General features: G+C 44.0%; 1 protein-coding gene across 3 annotated transcripts in view; it reads right to left on the bottom strand.

The window, feature by feature from the left end:
* Positions 1-14208, bottom strand: part of LOC144508691 (short transient receptor potential channel 4-associated protein-like) — a 95970-nt gene that overhangs the window by 58356 nt on the left and 23406 nt on the right. For 2 of the 3 annotated variants that reach the window (XM_078236978.1, XM_078236980.1), the window contains exons 4-5: positions 9378-9435; positions 6101-6162 (exon numbers count right to left, since the gene is read on the bottom strand). In XM_078236978.1, the coding sequence (XP_078093104.1) occupies positions 6101-6162; positions 9378-9435 (120 nt within the window). The remainder of the gene's footprint in view (positions 1-6100; positions 6163-9377; positions 9436-14208) is intronic. The other variant, XM_078236979.1, reaches the window with a different exon arrangement.

Genomic DNA, 14208 nt, shown 5'->3' on the forward strand with positions numbered 1-14208 from the left:
ATTCTCTAAACTAGAGGAAGTAAAAGTAAAGGGAGTACTTTATGGGCAAGTCATGGCAGGGCAACTCGGCCCAGTGGAATGCTCCTCACGAGGGGTGTGGGAGGTCAGGGACAATTCCCATGTCCAGGATGATCGTGTGTACAGGAGGCGTCTCCAGCTGCAGCTATTCAAAATCCACGTGTCAGAGCTGCAGTCACTGTGGAGCATCTGCAAGGATGCGATCTTCGTGGATAGCACATACAATGATGTGGTCACACCGCACTTCAAGAGAGTACAGGCAGAAAGTGAATGTGGCCCGGTGGCATGCTCTGCTGCCTCTCAGACCCGGTCTCAATTCCGGCCCCAGGTGACTTATGATCATCGCTGATTATCCAATTTAGCAACCTGTCCCTGCTTTCCCCCATATCTTTTGATCCCTTTAGCCCCAAGAGCTATACATAACTCCTTCTTGAAAACATTCATCACGATCATGGCTGATCGTCCAGCTCAATAGCCTAATCTTGCTTTCCACCGCCCCCCCCCCCCCCAAAACCTTTGACCTCATTCGCCCTAAAAGCTATATCCAGCTGTCTCTTGAATACATTCAATGTTGGGCGGCACGGTAGCACAGTGGTTAGCACTGCTGCTTCACAGCTCCAGGGTCCTGGGTTCGATTCCCGGCTCGGGTCACTGTCTGTGTGGAGTTTGCACATTCTCCTCGTGTCTGCGTGGGTTTCCTCCGGGTGCTCTGGTTTCCTCCCACAATCCAAAGATGTGCGGGTTAGGTTGATTGGCCAGGTTAAAAATTGCCCCTTAGGGTCCTGAGAGGTGTAGGTTAGAGGGATTCGCAGGTAAATATGGGGGGTTAGGGCCTGGGTGGGATTGTGGTCGGTGCAGACTCGATGGGCCGAATGGCCTCCTTCTGCACTAGGGTTTCTATGAATGTTTTGGCATCAACTACTTCCTGTGGTAATGAATTCCCCAGGCTCACCGCTCTTTGGGTGAAGAAATGTCTCCTCACCTCTGTCCTAAATGCTCTACCCTGAATCCTCAGACTGTGACCCCTGGCTCTGGACTCCCCCACCATCGGGAACATTCTCCCTGCATCTATCCTGTCTAGACCCATTAGAATTTTATAAGTCTCTATGAGATCCCCCCTCATTCGTCTGAACTCCAGCGAAAACAATCCTAACCGAGTCAATCTCTCCTCATACATCAGTCCCACCATCCCCGGAATCAGCCTGGTAAACTTTGCTGCACTCCCTCGAGAGCAGGAACATCCTTCCTCAGAAAAGGGGACCAAAACTGCACACAATACTCTCGGTGTGGCCTCACCAAGGCCTTGTATAGTTGCAACACATCCCTGCTCCTGTACTCGAAACCTCTTGCAAAGGCGGCCAACATACCATTCGCCTTCTTTACCGCCTGCTGCACCTGCATGCTTACCTTCAGCGACTGGTGCACAAGGACACCCAGGTCCCGCTGCACACTCCCCTCTCCCAATTTACAGCTGTTCTAGGCTAACAAGCCAGTGCTGTACTGAGGGACTACATTGTCAAGACAGACTAAATGCATTGCATTGTTGGAGCTAACATCTTTCAGATGATACATTCAAATGAGGACCAGAGTGCCATCTCAGTTTAATATAAAGGGCCCATATTATTCAGAGTGTAGCAGGAGAATTGTCTAATTAAAGAAGAACAAAGAGAACAAAGAACAGTACAGCACAGGAAACAGGCCCTTCGGCGCTCCAAGTCTGTGCCGCTCCTTGGTCCAACTAGACCAATCGTTTGTATCCCTCCATTCCCAGGCTGCTCATGTGACTATCCAGGTAAGTCTTAAACGATGTCAGCATGTCTGCCTCCACCACCCTATTTGGCAGCACATTCCAGGCCTCCACCACCCTCTGTGTAAAAAACATCCCTCTAATATCTGAGTTATACTTCGCCCCCTCACCTTGAGCCCGTGACCCCTCGTGATCGTCACTTCTGATCTGGGAAAAAGCTTCCCACCGTTCACCCTATCTATCCCCTTCATAATCTTGTACACCTCTATTAGATCTCCCCTCATTCTCCGTCTTTCCAGGGAGAACAACCCCAGTTTACCCAATCTCAAGACCCTCCATACCAGGCAACATCCTGGTAAACCTTCTCTGCACTCTCTCTAAAGCCTCCACGTCCTTCTGGTAGTGCGGCAACCAGAACTGGACGCAGTACTCCAAATATGGCCTAACCAGCGTTCTATACAGCTGCATCATCAGACTCCAGCTTTTATACTCTATACCCCGTCCTATAAAGGCAAGCATACCATATGCCTTCTTCACCACCTGTGTTGCCACCTTCAAGGACTTGGCAATATTATCACTAAAACATATTACCCAGTCACTGCTGTTATGGGAGCTTGCTGTGTGGAAATTGGCTATGATGGTGCCGGTGACACAATTTGGGACACTCAGGTTATGAAGGGGTGATGCAATTGTTCATAAAATAGATTTTAAATGATTGCTAAATGAACCAGCGGCAATATGGATTTAAAACAGGAATTTAGGGAGCTAGGGTGGAAGCTGAGAGCCAGGACAAACCATGTTGTCATCTCTGGTTTGTTGCCAGTGCCACGTGCTAGCGAGTTGAGGAACAGGGAGAGAGTGCAGATAAACACGTGGCTGCAGGATGGTGTAGGAGGGAGGGTTTCAGTTACATGGATAATTGGAGCACATTCTGGGGAAGGTGGGACCTGTACAAACAGGACGGTTTGCACCTGAACCAGAGGGGCACCAATATCCTGGGAGGGAAATTTTCTATGTGGCTATTCGAGGTACTGAGGAGGGTGTCAAGGTTGCAGGAGTGTACCAGCAGACAGGAAGGTGGGTTGAAGTGTGTCTACTTCAATGCAAGGAGCATCCGGAATAAGGTAGGTGAACTTGGAGCGTGGATTGGTACTTGGTTCCGGGGTATAGATGTTTCAGTAAGAGTAGGGAAGGTGATAAAAGAGGTGGAGTAGCATTGTTAATCAAGGATAGTTTAACGGCTGCAGAAAGGCAGTTAGAGGGGGATCTGCCTACTGAGGTAATATAGGCTGAAGTTAGGAATAGGAAAGGAGCAGTCACGTTGTTGGGAGTTTTCTATAGGCCCCCAAATAGTAATAGAGATGTGGAGGAAGAAATTGCAAAGCAGATTATGGATAGGTGTGGAGGTCACAGGGTAGTTGTCATGGGTGACTTTAACTTTCCAAATATTGATTGGAACCTTTATAGGTCGAATAGTTCGGATGGGGCAGTTTTTGTACAGTGTGTGCAGGAGGGTTTCCTGACACAATATGTGGATAGGCCAACAAGGGGGGGGGGGGGGGGGGTGGGCCACATTGGATTTGGTACTGGGTAATGAACCGGGCTAAGTGTTAGATTTGGTTGTGGGAGAGCACTTTGGAGATAGTGACCACAATTCGGTGTCTTTCATTATTGCAATGGAGAGGGATAGGGCCATACGGCAGGGCAAGGTTTATAATTGGGGGAGGGGTAATTATGACGCGATTAGGCAAGAATTAGGGAGCATAAGATGGGAACAGAAACGGTCAGGGAAAGGCACAAATGAAAAGTGGAGCTTGTTCAAGGAACAAATACTGCACGTCCTTGATAGGTATGTCCCTGTCAGGCAGGGAGGAAATGGCCGAGTGAGGGAACCATGGTTCACAAAAGAGGTTGAATGTCTTGTCAAGAGGAAAAAGGAAGTGTATGTAAGGGTGAGAAAACAAGATTCAGTTGGGTCGCTTGAGGGTTACAAGGTAGCAAGGAATGAGCTAAAAAAAAAAGGGCTTAGGAGAGCTAGGAGGGGGCATGAGAAGTTCTTGGCGGGTCAGATCAAGGAAAACCCCAAGGCTTTTTACTCTTACGTGAGAAATAAAAGAATGACCAGGGTGAGGTTAGGGCCGGTCAAGGACAGTAGTGGGAACTTGTGCATGGAATCAGAAGAGATAGGAGAGGCGATGAATGAATACTTTTCTTCAGTGTTCACCAAGGAGAAGGGCCATGTTTTTGAGGATGAGTGAGAGATACAGGCTGATAGGCTGGAGGAGGTAGATGTTCTGAGGGAAGATGTATTAGCAATTTTGAAAAACCTGAGGATCGATAAGTCCCCTGCGCCAGTTGGGATATATCCGAGGATTCTTTGAGAGGCAAGGGATGAGATTGCAGAGCCTTTGGCTTTGATCTTTGGGTCCTCACTGTCCACGGGGATAGCATTTCCACTCCATCTGACGAAGGAGCAGCGCTCCGAAAGCTTATGGTATTTGCTACCAAATAAACCTGTTGGACTTTAACCTGGTGTTGTGAGACTTCTTACTGTGTTCACCCCAGTCCAATGCCGGCATCTCCACATCACGGGGATAGTGCCAGAGGACTGAAGAGTGGCAAATGTTGTTCCTCTGTTCAAGGAAGGAAATAGGAATGACCCTGGTAATTATAGGCCGGTTAGTCTTACTTCGGTGGTCGGTAAGTTAATGGAAAAGGTCCTGAGGGATAGGATTTATGACCATTTGGAAAGATGCAGCTTAATCCGGGATAGTCAACACGGATTCGTGAAGGGTAAGTCTTGCCTCACAAATTTGATTGAATTCTTTGAGGAGATAACTAAGTGTGTCGATGAAGGTAGAGCAGTTGATGTCGTATACATGGATTTTAGTAAGGCATTTGATAACGTTCCCCATGGTCGGCTCATGAAGAAAGTAAGGAGGTGTGGGATAGAAGGAAATTTGGCCGATTGGATAAGTAACTGGCTATCTCAGAAGACAGAGGGTGGTGGTGGATGGAAAATTTTCAGACTGGAGACCAGTTACCAGCAGTGTACCACAGGAATCAGCGTTGGGTCCTCTGCTATTTGTGATTTTTATCAAGGAGGAGGGGGCTGAAGGGTGGGTCAGTAAATTGCTGATGACATCAAGATTGGTGGAGGGCTGTCGTAGGCTGCAAAGAGACATTGATAGGATACAGAGCTGGGCCGAAAAATGGCAGATGGAGTTTAACCCCAATAAGTGCGAGGTGATTCATTTTGGTAGGACAAATTTGAATGTGGATTACAGGGTCAACAGCAGGGTTCTGAGGAATGTGGAGGAACAGAGAGATCTTGGGGTTCATATCCACAGATCTCTGAAGGTTGCCACTCAAGTGGATAGAGCCGTGAAGATGGCCTATGGTGTGTTAGCTTTTATTAACAGGGGGTTCGAGTTTAAGAGCCGGGGGGGGGTTATGCTGCAACTGTACAGGACCTTGGCGAGACCACATTTGGAATATTGTGTGCAGTTCTGGTCACCTCACTATAAGAAGGATGTGGAAGCATTGGAAAGAGTGCAAAGGAGATTTACCAGGATGCTGCCTGGTTTGGAGGGTAGGTCTTATGAGGAAAAGTTGAGGGAACTAGGGATTTTCTCTTTAGAGCGGAGGAGGATGAGAGTCAACTTAGAGGTTTATAAGATGAGGGGGATAGAGTGCACGTTCAAAGACGATTTCCTCGGGTGGATGTATCTGTTACTAGGGGGCATAACTATAAGGTTCATGGTGGGAGATATAGGACGGATGTCCGAGGTAGGTTCTTTACTCAGTGGTTGGGGTGTGGAATGGACTGCCTGCTGTGATAGTGGAGTCGGACACTTTAGGAACTTTCAAGCGGTTATTGGATAGGCACGTGGAGCACACCAGAATGATAGGGAGTGGGATAGCTTGATCTTGATTTCGGACAAAGCTCGGCACAACATCGAGGGCCGAAGGGCCTGTACTGTGCTGTACTGTTCTATGAAGAAAAACCTACCTGCGACTAGTTTGAATTTGCAATGTATTGCATGATTGGGTGGTGGAAATGATTCGATAATTGCATTCAAAAGGCAATTCGATAATTATTTGAGTAAAAGATTGGCAGGCTCTGGAAAAGAGACAGGGATCCAGACTATTGGGTTTGCTCTTCAAGCAGATTGGACAGACATAGGACAAAAGACCTCTTTCTGTGATATAATATTCTGATTCCGGTTTCCTTTTTTTGCAGAAACTGGGCTGTGGTTACAGTTCTCAAATTGATAGATGAGAGATTTAACTGTTCCTTGTCATGTTATAGTTACAGAAAGCAGACCCACTCACACTTACACAGATACACGTATTGTACAATATGCTTAGACAATCCTTTATCAAGTCTTCACTCACTGCAAGACAAAAAATACATTAGATTTAGCAAACCTAGCTTCCATTTTAACTTATAACATTTAATAATGCAGAAGTGCTTGCTTTTGTAAAACCAGACAAAAACATCTTAGAAAAACATTTACTGGTTCATGTGACTGAAAGCTTTGCCCATTTCTGAGAATCCCACATGTTGTTTCAGCATAGACTCAGTTAGGGGATTGCAATACAGTAGGTTACTCCATTGCAAAGTTAATGGGAAGGGGGAAGTGAAACCAACTCAATGCAATAAAGCAGTACTCAGTTTGGAATACAAAAATATTGGACCCCATAGTGGAGATCGTTCAGCTCTAGCCTGTTCCGCCAATTAACTCAGTCACGGCAGATCTGACTGGTCTCAACTCCACTTTCCTTCCTATACCCACGTGCTTCGATCCCCTTGTCAATCAAGAGTCTATTTAACTCAGCCCTAAAAATATTCAATGAGCCTGCCTCCATTGATTTCTGGGGAAGAGTTCAACAATCTTGCGACCCTCAGAAAAAATTCTCATCAACTGTCTTTTAAATGGGAGTCCTTTTATTGTTAAGCTGCATCTCCTGCTTTCAGTCTCTCCTACAAGTGGAAATATCCTTTCAGTCAAGTCTCCTCAGGATCCAATGTTTCAAAATGATTACCTCTCATTCTTCTAAAGTCCAACAGGTACAGATCCAACCTTTCATTAGGGGTAAGCATTCATCCCAGCAATCACATCCTCTTAAATGAGGCCAAAACTGTAAGCAGAACTCTGTGGTCTCACCAATACAACAGTAACAAAATATCCCTTTTATATTCCATTTCTCTTGCTGTACCTGCATACTAACTTGTGATTCATATACCAGGACCCCCAGATCCCTCTGCACTTCAGGTTTCAGCCATCTTGCCCTATTTGAGTAACATGTAGTTTTTAATTCTTCGTGCCAAAGTGTACTAGTTTAGATTTTCCCATAACATACTCCATCTGCCAAAATGATGCCCACTCACTTAACCTATCTAAACCCCTTTGCAGGCTCATGAGCTCTTCACAACTTACTTTCCTATCTATCTGTGCATCATCAGTAAATGTAGTAACCATACATTCGTACCTCTCACTCAACTCATTGATAGAGAGAGTAAATAGTTGAGGCCCCAGCACTGTCCCATTGGCACTCTACTCATTACATCTTATCAAACCAAAAATGAATCTTTTGTACTTGCTGTATCCTGGTAGCTAACTAATCCTCTATCCATGCTAATAGGTTACCTCACTAGCTTTTATTTTGCTCAGTAACCTTTGATGTGGCACCATGTCAAATGCTTCTGGAAATCTAAGTACATCTCATCCGTAGGTTCCCTTTCATTCACATTTCTTGTTACTTCCTCAAAGTACCCAAATAAATTAAACACTATTTCCCTTTCGCAAAACCATGCAAGTTCTGCCCGATTGCACTGAGATTTTTAAAGTGCCCTATGATCTTAGTAATAGATTCCAGCCATTTCCCTGTGGCAGATGTTAAGCTGACTGGCCTGTAGTTTCCTGTCTCACTCGTTTCCTGAATGGGAGTCACATTCCCTATTTTCCAATCTGATGGGACCTTTCCAGGATTTAGACAATTTTACAAAATTAAAGCCAATGCATCTGCTATCTCAGCAGCCACTAGGATAAAATCCATCAGTACCTGGGGACTAGTCAGCTTTTAGCTCTAATAGTTTTCTTGGTATCATTTCCCAGATGATTATAATTGTTTTAAGTTCCTCCCTCCCTTTCAACTCCCAATTCAAACTTATTTCTGGGACATTAACTGTATCCTCTACAGTAACCAGACACAAAATATCCGTTCAATTCCTTAATTTCCATTATTATCTTACACATTTCCTTTTTTTTAAATACCTGTAGAAACCCTCCTGTTTTTATACTACGAGCTAGCTTTCTCTTGCACTCTCATTTCTCCATTTTTTAAAGTCATACTTTGCCGTTTTTTATATTCTGTCCAATCATCTGAGCTGCCATTAATCTTTGTGGAATTGTACATTCTCTCTCAATTTGATATTATCTTTAATTCATTTAGTTAACCACAGATGGTACATCCTCCCCTTAGATTGTCTTTCTGACAGGAATGCATGTGAGCTGACTGTTAAGAAATATCTCCTTAAATGTCTGTCACTGCATCTCTACTTAACCTAATTTCCCAGTTTAATTTAGTCAGCTGTCTTCATACCCTCACAATTGCCCTTATTTAATTTCAAAACATGAGTCTTAGACCCACTCTTCATCTCCTCAAACGGAATGCGAAACTCAATCATATTATTATCACTGTTACCCAAGGCCATCTCCCTCTATTATACCGATGTCATCCTTAATTAACAGAACTATCCCACCACCTTTATAAATCGTTACTGTTCTCTATTCAAGTGTCAGATCTTTGGACACTATCCTAAAACTAGCCCAGAGTTATGGTCTTATATGTTAGGTTATTGGCCTCTTGAGCAACCAGTCCCTTATCAAGGCAGAGTTTTTAAGTTTATTTATTAGTGTCACAAGTAGGCTTACATTAACACTGCAATGAAGCTACTGCATTTTTAACTTGACACCTGTTCTCTAGTCAAAGTTCTGCAGCAAGGCAACCTGACTGTTTGGGCCATCTTAAAATATTCCCATCAAGGCCAATATTTTCTTTCTGTGCTCATCTATGTTTGGGAATAGAGTCCCACACCCAAACCCCTGAAAGGTGTGGATAAAAGCTGAGGCCTCATTAAAGCTCACTGGGCATCATCACTAGTCACATCCTGCTCACCATGTTTGTTTTCTAACACTGAAGCAATTTTCAATCCATATCCTACGGTTATTTCTAATTCCAGGCACTTTTGTTTTTTTTACAGAAAGTCAATCAGTCCAAGTTCCACATTCAATACATAATCAGCTGACCATTTACTATGACACCTTTACCAGAGTTCTAATTCTCAGCTTAATTCAAGTAGAAATATATTTTTGTAACAGTCTTCCTTTATTCAGATGTTCCTGGGCCACACACTGGGAGCTACAAGGACACATGAGCAACATGCTCCAACACAATGTTCACATCTGCCACCAGAATGTGGTGCTCACAGATAAGTGGCAATTCTATTCGTTCCCTGGAACCCTCAGGCAACCTTCAACCCCCCTCCACCCCACCCACTCGCCCACTCCCCCAAGCATAAGAAACGTCTCAATATTCTACTCACTTTTTTGTTTCTTTTTCTGTGGTGCAAGCGTTGGCCGCATAAGGATTTCAATTAAAAGCTGCAAAAGTGGAAAAGCATGGAACATGTCAAAACGCAGGCACTTAAAAGCTTCTCAGCAGTCAAGAGGAAAGAGGACTTTTGTTTAGCAGGTGCGGACGAAGGCAGATTTGGTTATATCTGGTCTTTGTGCAGAATCCTGTGGATGGTACAAGGTTAAAACTGCTACATAAAAGCCAAATCAAAAGCTGTTGCATCCCATTTAGTTCCAATGCCTCCAACTTTTGGTAATGAATGACACCTCCTCAGAAATCTGGAGCCACTATATCTGGTGTTTACTTAGTAACCCATATAGCAAGTTTATGTAAGTGGGTGTGAAGAAAAGTGAGTGGGCTGGAGAGCACGAGAAATTGGAGCTGAAGAAGTCCATTGGCCCTTCAAGCCTGCCTCATTGTAAAAGTTCATGGCTGATCTACTTTTCACAGTGTGAACGACTAGGAGAGCGAGAGATTAGCAAAAAAGGTAGAGAAAACATGAGGCGAGGACATGTAGCTAAGCTCTGACATCTACAGTCCTGGACAGCATATTCACAGTTACAGGCAAGGATCACATGCAAGAAGGGCCTTGATACATCAGGGGGCTGCTTGACCTACCGAATCAATCAGCCAGGGCCAATGCCTTCAAGAATGAATAAGTGGGTGAATAAAATTTAATTTCTAAGAGGCACTCAGAACAGTCTTGGATATCTGGCTTACCAGCTTGCCTATAGTACTATTAATGGCTTTCACTTCTATCATATATAACCCTGGGTTTCAAGATAGAGAGGATTGGATGAGGAAAAAAAGGGAGGTTTATGGCTGATACAGGGACTCTAAATAGTGTGGGGGAGGGTACTTTAAAAATAAATTAGGAGAGCAAAGAGGGAGCATGAGAAACACTGCTGGACAAAAAAAAAAAGCAAAATCCCAAGGTGTTTTAAGTATAATAAGGGCAAGATGGAAACGGAGGAAAGAGTTGGACCCACCAGGAACAAAGTCACAAACTGTGCCCGGAGCCACAAGATGTAGGTGAGGTATTAAATATGTATTTTGCATCTGTGTTCACGATGGAGAAGGAAGATGTAGGTATAGAAAGCAAAGAGGGGACTGTGATATAATTGATCAGATTAGCATTGAGGAGGAGGGTGATATAATTGATCAGATTAGCATTGAGGAGGAGGGGGTGTTAACGGTTTTAGTGACCAAGTGGATAAATTGGGCTACACGGTTGCACAGTGGTTAGCACTGCTGCCTCTCAGTGCCAGGAATCCGGGTTCAATTCCTGGCTTGGATCAAGTCTGTGCCGAGTCTGTTAATTCTCCCCAAGTCTGCGTGGGTTTCCTCCGGGTGCTCCGGTTTCCTCCCACAGTCTGAAAGACATGCTGGTTAGCTACAATGGCAATGCTAAATTTTCTCTCAGTGTACCTGAACAGGCGCCAGAGTATAGCGACTCGGGGATTTTCACAGTAACTTCATTGCAGTGTTAATGTAAGCCTACTTGTGACACTGATAAATAAACTCAAGCCCAAGTAACAAATTTGACTGAATTTTGAGGTGACTAGGTGTGTAAATGAAAGGAGTGCAGTCAATGAAGTCCTTATGAACTTCAGCAAGGCTTTTGACAAGATTCCGCATGGAAAATTCATCAAGAAAGTAACAGCCAATGGGATCCAGGGCAATTGGATCAAAATTGGCTTGGTGGCAGGGGACAAGTATTGATGGCCAAAGGTTGTGTGTGTGACTGGAAACTGTGTCCAATGGTGTTCTGCAGGGAATAGTGCTGGGTCTGTTGCTGTTTGTAGTGTACATTAATGATCTGTTCGTGAATGTGGGGGGTTATGATTAGTAAGTTTACAGATGACATGAAATTTGGTGGTGTGATAAATAGCGTGGAGGAAAGCTTCAAATTACAGGATAACGTAGATGGCTGAAGAGTGGCAAATGGAATTTAAACCGAGATGACGACAGCAATTAAAAAGGCAAGGGAATACATAATGAACAGATGCTAGGAAGAACAGAGGACCAGAGGGAGCTGAGGGTACAGGCCCATAGAGCCCCTGAAGACAGGACAGGTAGATGAGGTGGTTAAGGCGACATATGGGATACTTGCCTTTATTAGCTGAGGCACAGAATATACGAGCAGGGAAATTATGATGGGATAAAAGCAAATTACTGCAGATGCTGGAACCTGAAACAAAAACAGAAAATGCTGGAAAGTCTCAGCAGATCTGGCAGCATCAGCAGAGAGAGAATAGAGATAACGTTCCAAATACTCAAAACATTGGCTCTTTTCTCCCTCCACAGATGCTGTCAGACCTGCTGAGACTTTCTGGCATTTTCACATGATAGGAGTTGTATAAAATAATTAGACCACAGCCGAGTACTGCGTGCAGTTCTGGTCACCACACTAAGAAGGATGTGATTGCACTAGTAAGGGCGCAGAGGAGATTCACCAGGATGTTGCCTGGACTGGAGCGTTTCAGAGCTATGAAGAGGGGCTGGTTAGGCTAGGCTTGTTTTCCTTAGAGCAGAGATGGCTAAGAGGAGACTTGATTGAGGTGTACCAAATTATGAGGGATGGAGATAGGGCAGATAGGAAGAAGGAACTTTCCCTTCAGCAGAGGGGTCATTAACCAGGTAGCATAGATTTAAGGTAAGCAACAGGAGATTTAGAGCGGATTTGATGAAAAGCTGTGTCATCCAGAGGGTGGTGGGAAGCTGAGGCTCTCTGCCTGAAAAGGTGATAGAGGCAAAACCATCAACATTTAAGCAGCATTGAGATGAGCATTTGAAATGCAACAGCATACGAGGCCACGGACCAAGTGCTGGAAAATAGGATTAGAATAGTTAGGTGCTCGATGGCTCATTACATTTGCACATGCCAGAGTACCTCCTCTTATGGTGGAGAACTCTGGCTTTATAAAAATACCAAGCTGCAAATATCAATATTTCAAATTGCAGAAATATCAAAGCAGCAATTCAACATCAGGTGCTCATATACTCCACCTTCTCCCATGATACAAGGAGATAGTAGAACCATTGGAAGAAATTATTGCAACATCCATGTTAAACCTGAGAAATTGATACAAGAATTATTGTACACACAATATCTCTGCAGATAACATTCTAGAACATTCTGCACTCAAACGTCAAACAAATCAAAACCAGTGCAGCAAGCAATTAGGAAGACAAATAGTATATTGACCTTAACAGCAAGGGGACTCGAGTACAGGAGTAAAGATGTCTTGCTGCCATTTTATGGAGCTTTGCTGAGACCACACTTGGGAGTATTGTGTACAGTTTTGGTCTCCTTATCCAAGAAAGCACGTGTTTGCCACAGAGGGATTTTAACAGAGGATCACCACATTAATCCCTGGGATGACAGGATTGTCACAAGGAGGCCTGTATTCACTAGAATTTCAAAGAATGAGGTGTGATCACATTGGAACTTACGAAATTCTTACAGGGCATGACAGGGTAGACGTAGATGTTTCCTTTGGCTGATGAGTCTTGTTCAAGGGACAGTCTCAGAACAAGAGGCAGACCATTTAAGATTAGCTGAGGAATTTCTTCACTCAAAACATGGTGAATCTTTGGAATTCTCTACCCCAGAGTGCTGTGAAAAATCATTGAGCATGTTCAATACAGAAATTGGTAGATTTCTAGATACCAAGACATACGGAGGTAGTGGGGAAAAGGGGTGTTGAGGTAGATGATCAACTATGATCTGCTTTAATTGCAGAGTAGGCTCAATGGGCCAAATGGCCTACTCATATTCCCATGTTCGTTTGCAATTCTGCTTTGAATACAGAGATCATAAAATGGCAGTCAGTGCTGCACTATTACCTCTATTCCATGGTACCTAATTCATGCAAAAGTAAGCATAGGGATTATCGACATATGATTAGATTTAAGAGGTGCATTGGCTAGAATGAGCTGGCAAAAGAGCTGGGTCGACAATGGATAGGCAATAACAGACATTTAATGGATGAACTTAAACAACTGCACATCCCTGTTTCGCGTAAGAGTAAAACGGGGAAGGTGGCTCATCCGTGGCTAACAAGGGAAATCAGGGATAGTGTTAAAGCTAAAGAGGAGGCTTATAAATTGGCCCGAAAAAGCAGCAAACCTGAGGACTGGGAGCAATGTAAAATCCAGCAGAGGAGGACAGAGGGTTTAATTCGGAAGGAGAAAATACAATATTAGAGTAGGCTTGCAGAAAACAAAACTGACTGCAAAAGCTTCTATAAATAAGTGAAGAGAAAAAGACAGGTGAAGACAAATGTCTTCATTTCCTCACTTCCCTTACGGTTAGAATCAGGTGAATTCATAATGGGCAATGAGATGGCAGACCAGCTGCACAAATACTTTGGATCTGTCTTCACTGAGAACACAAATAACCTTCCAGAAATACTCGGGGACAGAGGGTCTAGCATGAAGGAGGAACTGAAGGCAATCCTTATTAGTCAGGAAATTGTATTGGGGAAATTGCTGGGATTAAAACCCAGTAAATCCCCAGGGCCTGATGCTCTGCATCCCAGAGTACTCAAGGAAATGGCCCTAGAAATAGTGGACACATTGGTGATCATTTTTCATCATTCTATTGACTCTGGAAGAGTTCCAGTGGATTCGAGGGTAGCTAATGAAATTCCACTTAAAAAAAGGAGTGAAAACGGGGAATTATAGACTGGTTAGCCTGACATCAGTGGAGGAGAAAATGCTGGAGTCAATTATTAAAGATGTAATAACTGAGCATTTGGAAAACAGGAGTAACGATGTCTTGCTGCAGTTATGAT

This window comes from Mustelus asterias, chromosome 20, assembly GCF_964213995.1.
Source record: "Mustelus asterias chromosome 20, sMusAst1.hap1.1, whole genome shotgun sequence".
NCBI lineage: Eukaryota > Metazoa > Chordata > Chondrichthyes > Carcharhiniformes > Triakidae > Mustelus > Mustelus asterias.